General features: G+C 32.4%; 3 protein-coding genes across 3 annotated transcripts; all 3 read right to left on the reverse strand.

Annotated features, from left to right (window-relative positions):
• Positions 1-243: 243 nt before the first annotated feature.
• Positions 244-1,506, reverse strand: LOC104732076 (uncharacterized). The gene is made up of 2 exons (XM_019233889.2): positions 1,310-1,506; positions 244-1,185 (listed from the first exon to the last, which is right to left on the reverse strand). Exons 1-2 carry the CDS (start codon positions 1,502-1,504, stop codon positions 847-849), a joined length of 534 nt encoding a protein of 177 aa, XP_019089434.2. The 5' UTR covers positions 1,505-1,506; the 3' UTR covers positions 244-846.
• A 4,020-nt stretch (positions 1,507-5,526) lies between these two features.
• Positions 5,527-12,346, reverse strand: LOC104725405 (uncharacterized). The gene is made up of 10 exons (XM_087476974.1): positions 12,278-12,346; positions 8,131-8,580; positions 7,839-8,042; positions 7,680-7,769; positions 7,490-7,597; positions 7,158-7,409; positions 7,039-7,077; positions 6,651-6,950; positions 6,036-6,554; positions 5,527-5,958 (listed from the first exon to the last, which is right to left on the reverse strand). The coding sequence occupies exons 1-10, from the start codon at positions 12,344-12,346 to the stop codon at positions 5,683-5,685; spliced, it is 2,307 nt and encodes a 768-aa protein (XP_087333100.1). The 3' UTR covers positions 5,527-5,682.
• A 1,913-nt stretch (positions 12,347-14,259) lies between these two features.
• LOC104732080 (uncharacterized) lies at positions 14,260-15,752 on the reverse strand. The gene is made up of 4 exons (XM_019234258.2): positions 15,453-15,752; positions 15,187-15,333; positions 14,859-15,067; positions 14,260-14,512 (listed from the first exon to the last, which is right to left on the reverse strand). The coding sequence occupies exons 1-3, from the start codon at positions 15,666-15,668 to the stop codon at positions 14,876-14,878; spliced, it is 555 nt and encodes a 184-aa protein (XP_019089803.2). The 5' UTR covers positions 15,669-15,752; the 3' UTR covers positions 14,260-14,512; positions 14,859-14,875.
• Positions 15,753-17,428: the final 1,676 nt, after the last annotated feature.

The following is a 17,428-nucleotide window of genomic DNA, read 5'->3' on the forward strand; positions in this document are numbered from 1 at the left end:
CTTTTTTTTCCAAAATAAAGCTTGGAGAGTATTATTAATATATAGCTTATTTGGGAGACTTTATTATTTCTCTCTCAGTCCTCAAATAACTTGGTGATTCCATAAAGTTTATGAGGACTAAGAAGCAACAAAAAAAAACAATTTGGATATATTCTCCATTTGTTATCCAAATTGTTTAGCATGGTTTGCTTCAAGATAAAAATTATATAGTTTACTCTAAAATTTAAGCAAACTCCTAAGTCATAAGCTGCATTTTTTGTAAAACTTTTAGGACACAGGATGCTGTCCATCACCATCCCAAGAAATAATGTAACTAAAACACTCATCAGTCACATTTCTAGATAGAATTACAATTTCCAAGCATCTAGATACGTTTAGTTTTAAAGACCAACTACAAAGTCAAGAAGATACGTTATTTAATTAGAACATAACATGAAATTAATTTGCTCACTGGAAAGCCCACATACTCTTGGAAGTGATCATCACCTGTATGGATCCGCTGACAACCCACAAGTCATGTAAACTTAATGAAACACTCAAAGCAAAGAAATATTATCTCAATAACAAGGTGGTGGGAGGATAGATGATAGATGCCACTGAAATTAGATTCCACTTCCGTCACCGTTAAAGCAAACAGCTGTGCCTAGATAGACTTGCAAAGGAAGCACTGAACAATGATACTAACGCTTTCATATGTCGAAACGTATACCTCTTTCTTAATTTCCCTTTGAATGCAAGATAATGTAAAACAGCTACTGATTATAATGCGATGACGTTAAAAAGAAAAAGAAAATGACGCCATTCGTGTTAAGGATATATAAGAAGTGTACCTCACCATTGATCAAATTATTGCGTTGGCCTCAGCCTGAATTCACGAACATCGACATCATCCATAAACCAGAGCACCTTTGCTTGGTAACATTGTGGCTCTGGATTTGGTGCGGACAGATCCTTTGCCCAAAATGTTATAAAAAACAGAAACCCTTTGGCGCCCACTACATTTGCAGTCACATACTTGACAAACTTAAGTTTTGTTCCATTTTCTTCGTTAGCTTCGTCAATGGCTGTATTTATTAGCAGTTTCATTAACTCCTTATTGCTAAGTTGATCATCATAATCTCCTCTCGAATCGACTATGCTGCCCGGGAAGTTGTAGTCCATACTATCCCAATCAACATCGTAACCCTAAATAAAAACAATCATAATAAAACAAGAACACATATAAACTATAGATAAGGCTGATGCACCACAAAACAAAAATTGAACATCTGGTTCTAATTAATAATTATAATAAACGATAATTAATTACCTCACTCTCTTTAAATTGCTTCTCAAAGATCATTCGCTGTTTTGCATATTCAGGATCGTCCCAGTTTCCTTTCCGGAGATTTCGCTTTGCGGGGATTTCGATCTCCTCTTCCTCCGCATCAGTCGGACAAACCAACTCCATCGAATAGGTGATATCGGAATCATCAGCTTCATCCGAAACCCTAGGCCTAGACATATCCTTTTTTTTTTTTTTTAATAATTTTCTTCCAGATGTATCAAGAGAAGATGAGAAGTTTTTTTTTTTTTTTTCTGGACATATATATTATTAAATCGGGTAAAATATAATATTTTTTTTATAATAAGTATATTTTTAAATTTCCGTTTATATTCAATATCTAGCATTCAACATATTTCTTTTATTTTATCAGCATTTACCTTCCTTCTTTTGTGCAGCTTTATTCGATACTATTAAATATGCTTTTTACCCGTCAACTGAATTAAAAAAAACCAAAGTTCCAATTCCAAACAAAGGAATAACACAAAGCTTAATGAGAAAAAATAAAAATGAGTAAAATAAAAATTTAACAAAACATTAAAGAGCGGTTGTCATCAGTGATGCGAGAATGAGTCCAAAGAAGGATCACCGATTGAAAATAAGATCTGAAAGGCTCTATTATTGCATGTATGTCTGCGTAGAAATAAGCGACATCATAGATATCTTTTACTCGTGTCCCATCTAATTCGCATGTTATTATGTTTCCTCAGCAGATAATGGAGTTAACTATCGATGTACATCCCTATAACTATAAGCTTTCTTCATGTCTTTGATGAGATCAGATAATTTCTCCTGGACTGTCTTATAGGAGTGACAATCCAAATCTGACAGAGTTTATGTTAGTTCGTTCCGAGTGGGAACATTCACCTGACTTAGTAATTTAATAATTTCTGCGGAGTTTGCTGTTTGTAGTGTTATGTTTTCCTGTTTTTTTTTTTTCTTTCTGTGTGACAATTTAGGATCATTCGCTGTTTTGCATATTCAGAATCGTCCCAGTTTCCTTTCCGGAAAATTCGCTTTGCGGAGACTTGTATCTCCTCTTCCTCTGGATCTGTCGGAGAAACCAACTCCATCGAATAGGTTATATCGGAACCATCAGCCTCCTTCGGAGAAACCAACTCCATCGAATAGGCCTTTTTTTTTTTTTTTCAATAATTTTCTTGTATTGAGAGAAAATGAGAAGTTTTTTTGTTCTTTTTCTTTTGTGGACAACTATATATTACTAAATCGGATCAAATATAATAATTAGATTATTAAATTTTATTTTATATTCAATATCTATCTCATTCAATCAGCTTGTTTAAACGAACAGCTTTAGTTTTTGTAAAACCTATATATCTTTTTTTACCTAACCGAAAAAGGTAAAAAAAATTACATGTCTTTTTTACTACTATATAACAAGATCAGTACCTGTATTATAACACTGATTGAACATTATTTTATAAATAAATATAATATACTTTTTGTGTGTTAAAATATTTTTTATAAATTACTTTTAGTTTTTATACCATCTCATTATATAATCTTAATAATTTACATCATGTGACTTATAATATTTAACATGTCATCTACTTTAAATTTTCTAAAAAAATATTGAGTATTTTTCTAATTATTGTTTTTTGATATGTAAATATTTATCATATTATTTAAAAATATCAAATTAAACTATTTAAACTAAAATACACTATGAAATATTAGTGTATCTTATTAGTTAAAATTATGTATTTTAACAAAATAAATGTATGAAACTGAACATAAATATTCAAAAACTGGCCCGCTACCTAGTAAAATTTTTTGTTGAATGTATAAATTACTTAGTCGGATTTTTTTTGACTCATTACAATTTTTCCATAAATTGAACAATTTTTATTTATTTTTTAAAATTCAAATCATAGCACATGCAAAAAAAAAAATACTTTTTATTATTACATGGATGATTTGATGATTTATTTGTTTCACAAAAATAAATTACTAAGCAATAAATGTTGTACTCTATCATAGTAACAAAATAAATCCGTAATCATTTACAAGCTGATGTATTTTTCGACTACGCACTACAAAACGAACAACACATGTTGAACGGAAAAACTGTTTTCTGATTTTTTTTCTTTCCACCGAGAGTACAGTCATAGGAGGGGAGCGATGATCCGTATCTCTAATCTCACGTGACAACAAACACAGCCAAAGAGAAAAAATGCTAACGTGAAGTAAAAAAACATGCATACTGAAGCATCAACACAAAATTAGTAAACCATGCAGCGCATAATTAGGATAATTATTATTTATTTAAATTTAATTATTATTATTTATTGTAATATATATATATTTTAGAGTTTTAAAATTATTTGAAAGATTTTTTATAGTTTTTATCTTTTATTATACGACTCTTACCATTTCGAGTGGACCAACCATTATGAAGGCGTAATACAGGTAGTAATACCATTTTTAAAATATTAAATATATATATATATATATATTATAGAACTTCATTTTATGGTTGAAGATTAGGAATGTTATTTAATCCAGATTTTGGTTAGGTTGAGACTAAAAATTAATCAAACATAATTTTCAAAAAAAACTGAAAATTAATTTTATCTCATATTTTAAAAAGTAAGATTATCTTAAATATATTTGTTTGATATTTTGTAATCTCATAAGTAATAGTTTTACTACTTGTCCAACATTATCATAAATTAATCAAAAATTCAAAGATGTTATTATGAGAAAATTATTTTTTATGTAAAGGTGAGTATCTACAATCCTTTTTCTTTTAGGATTAATAATTGACAGTATAATTTATTTAACTATAGTATTATAGTAAGTAATTATATAATTTTCTTAATTCTTTTTCTTAAAGAATTAGTAATTTAAAATTAGAATTAATATTATTTTTATATACATATATGAACTATCTTTTCATATTTATTAAATTGTTTAAATTTTAATTTCTTATAATTTACAAATATGTTAAAACAAAGTTTTGTATAACACATGAAAAATATTTAATTGTTAAATTGTCATGTGCCGCAATCACATGAGTTACTAACTTGAAAACCAATGTTTATATAATAACATAATATTGAATACGCTGTCAAATCATTCGCCGATTGAAAAAATTAAAAAAATTACATTAATTTCTTATCTTGATTATCTTATTTTTCTTACATTATGTTAATCATTAATTTTAACACATTAATCTTTATGTTAATCACTGTTATGTTAATCACTTATGTTAATTACTTTTATGTATAAATTTCTTTTTAATATATGATTACAATAAACAATAATTGCAATTAAATTGCAAATATTTTCCTTATTAATTGCACATATTTTCCTATTGAAATTAGTAATTTAATAGATAACTTTCCTATTAGAATTAGTGATATATTAGATTATTTTTGGTTTTATATACTTTCAAAAAAATTAATTGTAATCCTTTTATTTTTAAATTTTTTAATTTTCCTATAATTATTAAATAAATTTTCTTTTCACACATGTCAAAATATTATCGATATACTTGACACATGTCGCGATTATATGAATTATAAACTTTGAAAACTAATGTTTATATAATAAGATAAGCCGTTTAGACCTTCTTTTGTATTCAGTTGATTTAATTTATAAAATAAAAAAAATTTGTGCTTTTGAGAGAAGTTTTCGGTAGATCTAGACAGATCTGAATGAATCTAAGAAGGCATTGATCTTAGATATTCTCAGACAAAATAAAATTTGCATTATCTTTTACACTACAACAAATATGCACATTGTTAACCAGAGAAAAACGCTATCATAGGTCTTTGATAGCGTTTTCATGAGCGCTGTTTTAGGGCACTGTTATTATATGTACCCCATATACAATAGCACTTATTACGTATGCTATGTTATAAAAATATAACATAGCTTTAAGAAATTGCTATATTATCAAGATCATAATTTTGAAAAAATTTATACAACATTTGTTTTTTCGTGCTATGTTATAGTTTTATAGCATAGCTCTAATAAACTGCTGTATTATCAAGATTATAATTTTGCAAAAATTTATACAATATTTAATTTTTCGTGCTATGTTATACATATCTAATATAGCTGTTGCGAAATGCTGTTTTATCTTGTTTACTGTGCTATGGTATATTCTTTTATCATAACGTTTACCTGTACTTTTATAGCATTTTCTGATATGTGATTATAGCACACATAACCTGTTTTATAAAATCTCATAAAATCTGATTAATAAACGTCTCAGATCCAAAATACATAACAAAAGTCTCAAGAACATCAGTTTACCATCAAAGTCTCAAGAACATCCAAAATAAACAAGCAATCTCAAGTACTTAACATTACACAATAAAACCATCAGTTTAAGACATAATGACCTTGTTCTCTGGCCAAGCAATGCAGGAGCTAAGTGCATCTTCAATAATCTCTATTTCATCGGATGGCCTCCAAACTTTTACATTTTTCACCTTCACAACATCTATCCACACTTTAACTGCATTAGAACCCAAGCGAGTAAAGTGAACCTTATGTTCTGGATCATTTGTTCCCCATCGTCCTTCAGCCACAACCCTATTCTTTTCAGTTAAATCCATCAACTTGCACTTCTTATTCTCCTTGGAAATAACTTTATTAATGCGCTGCCATGTTTACAATATAAACCATCAGTCATCATATAATTAACAAAAACAACTTCATAACATATGAAAACACTTACTGGAGACTTCCTGAGAGGAGACTGTGATGGTAAAGTATTCTTTATTGGTGATATTGGACCCGTTGCATCATCAACAGGAGACTCAGAACCAGATGCAGACTTAGAAGACATAGATGCAGATTTGGCCTGCGATGCAGCCTTTGAAGCTGTTGCTGAAGTTTTGGACTCTGTAGCAGACTTAGAAGCTGTGGCTGCAGACTTGGCCTTTGATGCAGACAAAGAAGCATGTGATGTAGCATTCTGACCAGTTGGAGTTGAGGGATTTTCAAAATCAACCTTACTCAGGGGCCAAGATACGTAAGCCATCAAACAGTCCTCAAGAAATGACATTTCAGCTGTAGGTCTCCATAGTGATGTATCAGGCTGCTTTACTGAATCCACAAATACTTTAACTGCTTTTGGTCCAAGAGGAATTCCGTTAACCAACGCACTTGGTTCTTGTGTCTCCCAACGCCCCTCAGCAACAATGACGTCACCCTTAGACAAATCCAATAGTTTACATTTGTTTCCTTGTATACCCTGTTAAACACAATCAGTAAACAAATCCAATATAATTAATTAGCATTATAGACAGGGGTAATACATTGCTAACACATTGCTAGAAATTATAAATACCATAGGGGCAATGTCTTCCATTTGGATGTTGTTGTCTACCAGTCTACACTTATCAGTTGGCCATGCGATTATATGTCCAACAGCTTCTTTCATATGAAAGATCTTTTGTGCAGGTCTCCATAGAAATGCATCTGGTTTATATGCAGCTTCAACTAACACTTTGAGATCATAAGGGCCAAGACGACAGTCATTCACTATGTCATCCGGATCAGAAGAAAGAATCCGACCCTCACCAACATTTTCATCAATGTCAGACCAATCAACAAACACACACTTAGGATGTGCTCTTTTGTTTACACTCTGCAACAATTTCATGAGCAACTAAGAATCATAAACGACACTAAGAAGAATCACTTAGCTGATATGAAAAGAAGTAAGAATATGTTACTCTTGCAGCTGAGTTTTCATCCATTTCAGCTTCTGGTCTCTGTAACATAAACAAAAATAACATCAATTTATATTACTCTAACTGGCTGATGAATAGTAGAGAACTCTTAAGTATCTAACCTGATTCTTGATTCTGCCAAGTTCACTTTCCAAGGCATTGACCTGTTTTACTAATTTTACTTGCCGCTCTTCCATTTCAGCCATACACTTGCTCTGCATTTGTAAACAAGCTAATTTGGTCTTACTCATGCCTCTACCCATTGCCCTCAGCCTACCAGAATTGTCAGGTCCTAAAAGCTTGGCGAGGTGATCTTCATCTGGATTTGTTAAAAATGCTGGAGCATCACTTCCACCAATTTCAGCTGCTTTTTGCTGAAAAACATAAAGACAGTTTCAGGTTTTACTAGTCGATAACACACTATTTACTGGTGTACAACTCTATTCAGACTTACAATCAAATCAGCTGCATTCGTATCTACTGGTGTACCATCCTTTTTGGTGCGAGACTTGATCCAAACATCTAGTCTTGTCACGCTGGAAGGATCTTCACTTTCAGCTTTCTGTTCCAGAAAACAAAATTTCAGTAACAGTACAAGCACTATGTATAATAATAAACAACATAGTTGTAGTATATATGCTTGCCATTTCTTCTGTTAGTCTGCTGATCCCTTTACGACTAGTGGTGTGAGGTATCTGATTCTTTCTTTTTGCTTTATATTTCTCACTCACGGCCTAATAATGAAACATGTTAATTACTAATCACCAATCAACTACTAAACAATTATAATCACAAGTAATTACCTTAAATGCAGCACTAGTTTTGAGTTTGACAAATTTTTGCCAATCAACAGGACCAATATTTGGTGGTCTCAAATTCATCCTCTCTTGGTTATTTGCAGCCAAATTTATAGCCTTCACCGTGACAGACTTGTGTGATCGCCACAAATGTCCCATCTGGTGAATCACAGATATCCTTTGCCAATCTTCATCAAGCTCAAACCTTGCCTGCATTCACTTACACTCACACCATAACTATAAAAGTAAACATGTTCAATTGAGAGACTTTTTAAAAACAAAAAAAAATTCTTGTTACCTGAACAGATCTCCAGAGAAGTGTTTTAAGATCTGGACTCACTTTCTTCCAGTTAGGTATGTTGATAGGGATGTGTTCTCGCATCAATGTCCCTACATATGATGCCAACTTGACTGACCCTAGACCAACCGCTACTCCAAGTACATTGTAATCAACTTTCACTCTAACAGATGGATCCTTGGCTAGGTTTTTCATCTTTGTTGGTCCTCGTTTTCTTTTACGCGTAGCAGGCTGCTCATGTTCTTCAGACAACACAAACTCTCCTACTGGTTCTTCTGGTTGCTGTTGAGTTTGTGGTTCTTCGGAATGATGCTCCTCTTCCTCCACATGCTGTTCTGTTGCTACAGGTTGGGCCTCCACATGCTGTTCTGTTGCTACAGGTTGGGCCTCCACAGTACAAATAAACTCAGGTTCGTCATCATCATTATATGTTATAATATAAATTTTAACCTTTATAGATAAAATAGAGATACATATTATACAAAGCTCACATTAAGCAACAATTCAGACAATACTGCACTACTTCAGACACATACAGATGCTCTTAAACCAATATCTAACTGTGTAAAATCTCACTAATCTAATCACTATTTATACGAATCAGACTCAAAGGACAAAACATAGCAATCACCAATATTCGTGTGTAATAATAATGTTTAACTATTGGTTGAGTGATACTAACCTGTTGTGTGAGTACAGAGAAATGAGAAGCTTCAGTTCCCCAACATTTCAATCACCAACACTTGGGAAAAAAAAAAAATCGTTCAGTTTATGAAGGCGCAAATACTCAAATCCAAAAGCTATTTTTGAGTCAAATCTGTAAATAATCGAACCCTAACAAAACAGATGGATTCGAAACTCCACATTCTCAAAATCTGTAAATAATCGAACCCTAAAAAACAGATAACGAAATAAATCTAGATAAATCGAACCCTAACAAAACAGATAACTAAATCTGACCCTTATCGAAATCAAAAGCTGTTTGAAATCACAAATAATCGAAACAAATAACGAAATTAGGAGGAAGAAGAAAGACATGCCTCAAAAATGGATTCGAGCTATCAATTGCGATGGATATGGAGATTTAGGGCGAAATTGGGGCTTTTCACAAACGGCGAAATTGGGGCTTTTCACAAACGGCGATAAAACTGAAGAATTGATAAGAAATTTAGAAGAATTTGAGCACACACAGAGAATTTAGAAGAAGAAATCTTCTTAGGTTGAGCTTAGGTTGTAACGAGAGAGAGAGAGAGAGTGTGTCGAGTTTTTGGGTTTTTTTTTTATTTGGCGATTAAGTGAATAATTTCACTAAGTATTGGCGGACAAAAGTCACTTTTGTTTCCCGCTACATAATTTTCCTATCATAGCGTTAATAAGATGCTATTAAAAAGTAAGCGAAAAAAAATCTCATCTTTCATAGCAGTGACGGAAAATGAGCTATATCCGTCTGCTATCAATGTACATATTTGTTGTAGTGTTAATCTCTGCTATGTTAGTAAACAACATTCAAATTTGGAATTAACGTGGTGTTAGTTAGAGCGTATATTTTTCAAAGTTTTTTCAATAAGTCATCTGAATCTGAATGTGATTTTTTTAGAAGGAGATTTGATCGCATGCATCCACCGCAAATCTAGAGGAAGACGTTCACTCCATAATTGACTTGAACAAAAAGTGAACGTCTCCCTAGATTCTCGGTGAATGCGACCAAATCCTCTTTCACCCCAACTGTTTTGGACTATCCAATAAAATCCATGCTCATCCACTCCAAAACCCAAGATGAGAACGGCATGGAATTCGAGTACATTAAAGTTTAATGACTTGGGATGATAGATTCCCTGGTTGTCAAACAATCATATGTTGTTAATATTTTATCATCATTATATATATATATTTCTTTAACACATTGATAGTCAACTATATTTACGTAACTATGTCGACTAAAGTCATTTCACTGTGGCTACACTCCAACAACTGGATGTCTCATCACTTATCTCACAAGATCCACATTATCAACATGGTCGATAACGACGAAACGGTTAATCATCTCAGTCGTGTGCTAGGAGACATAAAAAAAGAAACAAAAGGACAATAGTTTGTATTATTATATAACTATGTACTTCCTTTGTATTAGATAATATGATGTTTTAGAATTTTCAACAAAAATTAAGAAAATAATATATCTATTATTATTAATTACTTTTGTTTTTCTACTCCTTTTGGTAATTATTTAGTTATGTTTTTTTAATATTTGTCATTCAATTGCATGCATACATTTAATTATGTATTGTATAAGTAAAAACATTAATTAGTTATTTGATTTTGAGAATAAAAATGCATTAAATATACTAAAGAAAATAATCTATTGTGATACAAAAATATTCTAAAACTTCATCTTTTTATGATATAAAGGGAGTATTTTCTAATAATATCTGCAAGACACTCATCATAAAAAATAAATGAAACCCATAAACAGAGAAGAAGAGGAAGCTTATATTATATATGTAACAATAATAACATTGTCCTTAATTTTGGTTCATACGATAATGCGATTCATAAGATAAACTTATATTGACATGAGTGTACTCTTGTTTTGAACGTTTGTAAGAACATTCACCTCCCTCAAGGATGCCATGTTTTGAGCTGTCACTTTTGTCTAAGTCTACTATGGAGAAAAGAATGGATATCCACAAAACAAAAAGGAGGAAAAGGAGACTGAATTATTATTTTTTACTACGAATCAGACCCTCGCGATATCGCGGGCAAAGTATTTCAAAAGAAAAAATTAAATTAAATTAAATTTAAAATTATTTATAAGAAGTAATAGAATAGTTTAAGAGTATGTGATTCTAGAAAATAAAAATTATTAAAAAAAGAGAAAATAATAAATAGTACTAAAACTACACAAATATTAATCATAAAATATTTGTAAAAACACAACCATCAAAATGAAAACCAAATATATTATTTATGATATAAAATATTATGGTAAAGAGACATAACTCTCAAAAAACTATAGAATGAGAAGTCATACTGAATCGAGGCAATCTTGCCAAAATTTTTTTTAATATATTATAAATATAAGATATTTTATAAATAATTATGATAAAAAAGTTACAATCATCATAACAGATATTAATATTTATATTATTAGTAACAAAATTGTTATGACAAAGTGATCTTGGTGAGTATATTAAACAAATGGTTGTAATTAGTAAATGTAATATTTTTAATAAAAATAATTATAAATATAAAATATATTTAATCTTTAATGAAACTGTATCAAAGAAAATTATAGTAAAAATGCTCATCTTGTAAAATAAAATACATATTTTACAAAGAATTGAGATAAATAGACGCAACTGTAAATCATATATTTAAAATTTATTAAATATTTCTATATTGCTATAATTATTTTTAAAATCTTTAGTTAGATTATAGAATAACATTGAATATTAGATATTAATTTTCAAATTAATTTGATTCAACATAACCCAAAAATGATATCATTGAAGAAGAAACAAATATATATAGAGTTCAACAGATATGAATATTTAATAGACACAACTATTTAAAATGAAAGTAGTGATTAAAAAATGCAATAAAATATGATGAGAAGACACAACTTTACAATAAACAGACGTAACTCTATAATATATTTTAAATAGTTACAACATAATTCTTAATGAAAAAATACAATCACAACTGCTGTTGCTATTATTTTATAGATTTGAGCAAATGCAGTTATCTATATACATATTATTGAACCTTGTTAGATTTAAAGTTGTACCTAACCAAATCTAATGTTACGTGTATCTCACAAAATAGAATAGAAAAGGATTATAAAGAGCTTGAGAATTCTATTAGCGAATGCCAAGGGACCGGGGTCCAAAGAATTCAGTTCACCTAGGGTGTACCGTGTAAGAAAATATTGAGATGGGACTCCCCCCTAATTCCTCACAAAATACTCATGAACTTTGTCTAACTCTCTTCGACATAATATATAGACAAAAGCCAAAGAAATAAACTAAACCAACTCCGGTTAACTCTCATAAAAAATCTTGGTTAAGTTGAAAGTAAATATTATTAAGCCTTTTAATTGCTTCTATCATCTATTAACGTGATATTTTACAATAAATTTTGTTTTTACTTTCTGATACTCCATGCTAGTTTTGAACTCTACCTCTTCCTGTTCCGTTGCAACTAGTAAAAGATCCATTTAGGCATTTATAATCCCATATAGTTCCGTTGCAACTAGTTAGATCAGAATGTTTCATGAGATTCATTGATCTTTCGCAAGTTTTGATGTTGGAATATATCGGTTGAATTTGAGAACAGGAGGAGGTTGTAGAGCTTTGTGGCTTGGACAAAAGAATGGAGACTCTGTTTTGTAACAGAGTATTTCAAACTCTTCTAATAACCTATTAATTGATGGATTATGTCCACCAGATGAAAGGCTAATCTTTGGGCTCACTCTCCCCGGTAGGTGTCATCCCAAAGGTTCTCGATCTGAGGTTGATCCTCTATTTGGCTATAAGCGGGAGTCAAAGCGTTAGTACCTCAGAGAACATTATATTAGAATGCCTCCAGTTACTTTTTTTTCCTAGCGTTGTTTGCTCTTCCTTTAATAATATTATCTTACCATCTCCTAGAGAGCTGAAGCCACCTGTTTTGCAGTATGGAGAAATAGGTACAAATGGTACGTTGGTTCTTCAGAAATTTGAAATAGTATATCCAGTTCAATGTTTTGAAACCCGGACCGGACCGGCCGGTCGAACCAGTTTAACCGCGAACCGGATAGTACCTCGGTTCGGATATTACTTAAAAACTGGATACTAAGAAAACCGGATAAAACCGGAAAAAAACGGCAAAACCCCGCTAACCGGTGTTTAACCGACGGTCCGGGTCAAGTTCGACACAAAATTATGTAACTTAACGAGCATATATAAAGAAGAAATCATGTACTGCTTTCTCTGTTATCTTCCGATGTGGGATCAAATTTGAGTGTAACTGTTTTCCTTCTTTTTTTCAGTCGAAGATAGAAATAATTTTTTTTGATTAATACTTTGATATTCTCCTATTATATCTTGCTATTCTACTTTGGATTTAAAATGATAAGAACTAAAATTTTATAATTATTATTACTCAAAAATATATATTAATTAATAACTGATAGATATGGAAAATTTTTGTTTGGATATTCATAAAACCAAAATAGAAACATATATATATATATATATTGAAATTCAGTAAATTAATGACCCACGATCGGACTGGATCGATCCGGTGATCCGCTGACCCAAAAGGTTGTCCCGTTTATTTTCTGGGTCGGGTTTAAAAACATTGGAAATTTCTATGTACTGTTGTTCTTAATACGTTTTACTTGCATTTGTGTCCTTTGTAATGTTTCACTTTATGTAGAAAACTAATAATAGATTCGTCTCTTTTGGCAAATCATATAAAGAACATAAACAGAAACCAAGACAGTTGTTATCAAGTAATTTTGACGAAGATGAGAGAGTTCTTTATGCTCTCATCATATTTTTGAATACCTTTGGTGTTACAAAAAATAAGAATACATTCATGGATATATGTAGTTCTGATCCTTATTTTTTGCTTTATTCTTACTTTGATGATTCCGACAATTTCCTAGAGTAGAGAACGAAAGCCACTTACTTATTTAGCAAGATATATTGTTTTTAAAGGCCAATCTAATTCTAGTAATCATATTGCAACTTGAGGCGCCTCGGAATGACCTGTATGAACCAAAGGTTACAATTAAAATTCAGCTAATCTTGTAGGAAACCAAGTCCAATTTAATAAGAAGCCAGAATGAATCATTTGGTGATGATGTTACAACAAGAAAACCAGAAGGCTAAAGTGAGCAGTATACGGACCTCGTAAACTTGATGATTATGTAGGCTTAACCCTGACCATATCAACAGAGATCTCTTCACGAAAGTTGTACACCTTAACTTGGTAAGATTTTGGCTCTTGAATTGACGATTTAAGATCAGTGGCCAAAAATGTAATATAAAAATTATAACCCCTGCAGGGTGTTAGATTTGCACTGACGTATTTGACATATTTAAGCTGTGTTCTCTGGCAGAGCAAAACCAAAACACACAAAAAGATAAGAATCTGTCCATCATCATCCCAATTATGTAACATAATGTAACAAACCATTTTCATCAGTCACAAGTGTATCAGGATTGCAATTTTTCACACATCTAGATAAGTTTAAGTTTTATAGACCAACTACATACAAGTCAAGATACATAATTAAGTTTTAAGTAAAATGTTCCAGACAAAGAGTCTTCTCAGTGGAAGGGAAGACCACAGAGTTGGAAGTGACCCAAGATTCATCCATCACCATCACCATCACCTGTATGCATCCAAGATTCAAATAGTCAACAAGGCGCGACCCAGCTGACAACTCACAAGGAAGGATTTCTCTAAGGAATGCAATCTCAAAGAAACATTCAAAGCAAAGATAATACTCCAAAACTACATCTATACAACAAGAAGGTGATGACCGATTTACTAAAATTAGATTCCAGTTCCGTCACCGTGAAAGCACAAGCAACAATTAGTTCTATTATTAGTTTCATAGGGTTGAAATGTGTTCCTCTTTCGTAATTTCTCATTTTGTAATGCAAAAAAGAAAAATTTACTGGTTAATAATTAGAAGAAGAAGAAGAAGAAGCCATATATATAAGAAGTGTACCTACCTCACCCATTGATCAAATTATTTCGTTGGCCTGAGCCTGAATTCATAAACATCGGCATCACCCATAAACCAGAGCACCTCCGCTTGGTAACATTTTGGCTCTGGATTTGGTGCAGACAGATCCTTTGCCCAAAATGTTATAAAAAACAGAAAACCTTTGGCGGCCACTACATTTGCAGTCACATACTTGACAAGCTTGAGTTCAGTTCCCTGCTAGGGAAAAAATACACACACACAAAAAGAGACTGTAAGTTTGAAAAAGAGGAACCACATTAGAAAGCTGAGAGAAAAAAATATATGTAATAGGCAAGAGAGTTAGCAGCTCTGACAGCTTCTTCGTTTTCTTCGTCAATGGCTGTATTTATGAGCAGTTTCATTAACTCCTTATTGCTAAGTTGATCATCATAATCTCTTCTCGAATCGACTATGCTGCCCGGGAAGTTGTAGTCCATACTATCCCAATCAACATCATAACCCTAAATAAAAACAAGAAGAAGGCATATTATAAACTACTAAGGCTGAAGCACCACAAAACAAAAACTAAACATCTGATGCTAATTAACAATTATATATAGAAAACGGTTATTGACCGTACCTCACTCTCTTTAAATTGCTTCTGAAAGAGCCTCCGCTGTTTTGCATATTCAGGATCGTCCCAGTTTCCTGTCCGGAGATTTCGCATTGCGGGGATTTCGATCTCTTCTTCTTCCGGATCTGATGGACAAACCAACTCCGTCGCATCCGGATCTGTCTTCGCCTTCTTCAGCGGCGGAGAAACCAACTCTCTCTGGTCTCCAGCCACGTTCGACATATCCTCTCTTTTTTTATTTTCTCCCCAGTTGTGTATGTTTTTGAGAAGAAGAGAACAAAATAATAATGGGTTTGGCTTCCCATTCGGGTATTCGGTTCGGTTTCGATACTATTCATAAGAATCTAATTGGATCGTTTTTGGTTCGGATAATTAATCAAACAACCGAATTATTTTTGGGTAGTTATCGGTTCGGTTCCTAGATAACGCAAACCATCATTACATTCTACCCGAAACAAATAAAAACAAGGAAATTTGGCACCAATAACCAAAAAAAAATCTATAATTAACTCTATGACCATTATCAATGCCTTATTTTCTCTATATTATATATATTAATGTCCAATTTAACTCTACCACCACCACCCACCGCCTACCACTCCTACCACCGCTCCAGCCAGCAACTTCCGGCTAGCCACCTCCGGCCAGTCACCTCCGACCAGGTAACTCCAGCCAGCCACTGCCGGCCAGTCACCTCCGACCAGCTAACTCCGGCCAGTCACCTCCGATCAGCCATCGCCGGCCAACCGCCTCCGACCAGCCACCTCCGGCCAGCTAGTTCCCGCCGGCCAGCCACCTCCAGCCACCTGAGAGTATTATGGTAATTTCGACACCCCCTTTGGTTACTCTCTTAATTTTTTTTTTCCACAAATCATACTTTCAATAAACTCAAAGATCATTACAAAGACGTTTTACAGAACTACTGTAACACAATTATTACATACGCAGATGTATGCGCTATACACAAAGAAAAATATAGCAGAAGGGAGATTGACAACGCTTTCCGAAGAGTAGTCTTACTCGCTAACCATTCACATGATCGGTTATTGTCCAACTTCATATTTGATTTTTCTTTGTTATAATTTACATGCAGCATCTTGTGGCTGAACTTTTTACAAAACCATAACTTTAAACTTGATGTGTCCAAACGTAGCTCTAGAATATAGACATAATAGTACCAATGCTTCTGTACCAAAATCTTTGTGACATATCTCGACTTTGTAAGATTCTTCGACATATTGACAAATAGTATTTCCACCATAACAACCTTTGAGACAATCTTCTGGATAAAATTCAACAAAACTATAAAACTCACTAGGGAAGGCTCCAATACTTTGTGTAGTCTCATACTTCGACCAACAACAACCCTCAAAAAGAGATGAATTTGAATTAGTCCAATCAGACATTTTTGACTCTGCAAATGTAAAACCATTGCCGCGGGAATAAACACAATCGCCCCCATCTCTTGATCAAACTCATTCAACAATGTAACATGAGCATCATCAAAACCAACACTAATTTCTTGTGACCCTATCATGACAATAAATTCCATCTAAGTTTTGTGAAAACATTCTTCAAACTCCATACCTGACCATTGCCAATGATATATTGTCGCCTATAAGTGATCAAACCCTCATTCAATTTCAATACGACAACACAACAATAGTCTAAATGATGAAGTCCTAAACTCATCACCCAAACAATGGAATCACCAAAAGTCAATCCCGGATCCCAAATCTTAGTTTGATCTATGTTCTTCATGTAGTGAATATACAAATTAGAGTGATCAGAGCAGATATGAGAGATGAATCGAAAACCATCAATCAGAGATGGAAAGACTAACACAATTACTTTTGGGCTGAGATTTGAGTAAGGTAAAAAAAACACAAACAATTCATATTTGTGTTTTTTTTTATTTTGAATTTGTAACTGAATTATTTTGGAAACCAAATTATATATGTTTTTTTTTAATAAAAAAGGAA

Source organism: Camelina sativa, chromosome 12 (genome assembly GCF_030686135.1).
Source record: "Camelina sativa cultivar CO46 ecotype springtype chromosome 12, ASM3068613v1".
Lineage (NCBI taxonomy): Eukaryota > Viridiplantae > Streptophyta > Magnoliopsida > Brassicales > Brassicaceae > Camelina > Camelina sativa.

Bases quoted from the DNA above. Each gene is read 5' to 3' on its own strand.
- LOC104732076 (XM_019233889.2), bottom strand. From the start codon at position 1,504: ATGTCTAGGCCTAGGGTTTCGGATGAAGCTGATGATTCCGATATCACC. The intron at 1,186-1,309 runs GTAATTAATTAT...GTTTTTATTTAG, and splicing joins AGCAATTTAAAGAGAGTGAG to GGTTACGATGTTGATTGGGA.
- LOC104725405 (XM_087476974.1), bottom strand. From the start codon at position 12,346: ATGGATCTTTTACTAGTTGCAACGGAACAGGAAGAGGTAGAGTTCAAA. The intron at 7,770-7,838 runs GTAATTACTTGT...TTTCATTATTAG, and splicing joins AAACTAGTGCTGCATTTAAG to GCCGTGAGTGAGAAATATAA. The intron at 7,078-7,157 runs GTTAGATACTTA...TTTATGTTACAG, and splicing joins TTGGCAGAATCAAGAATCAG to AGACCAGAAGCTGAAATGGA.
- LOC104732080 (XM_019234258.2), bottom strand. From the start codon at position 15,668: ATGTCGAACGTGGCTGGAGACCAGAGAGAGTTGGTTTCTCCGCCGCTG. The intron at 15,334-15,452 runs GTACGGTCAATA...GTTTTTATTTAG, and splicing joins AGCAATTTAAAGAGAGTGAG to GGTTATGATGTTGATTGGGA. The intron at 15,068-15,186 runs GTCAGAGCTGCT...TTTCCCTAGCAG, and splicing joins ACGAAGAAAACGAAGAAGCT to GGAACTGAACTCAAGCTTGT.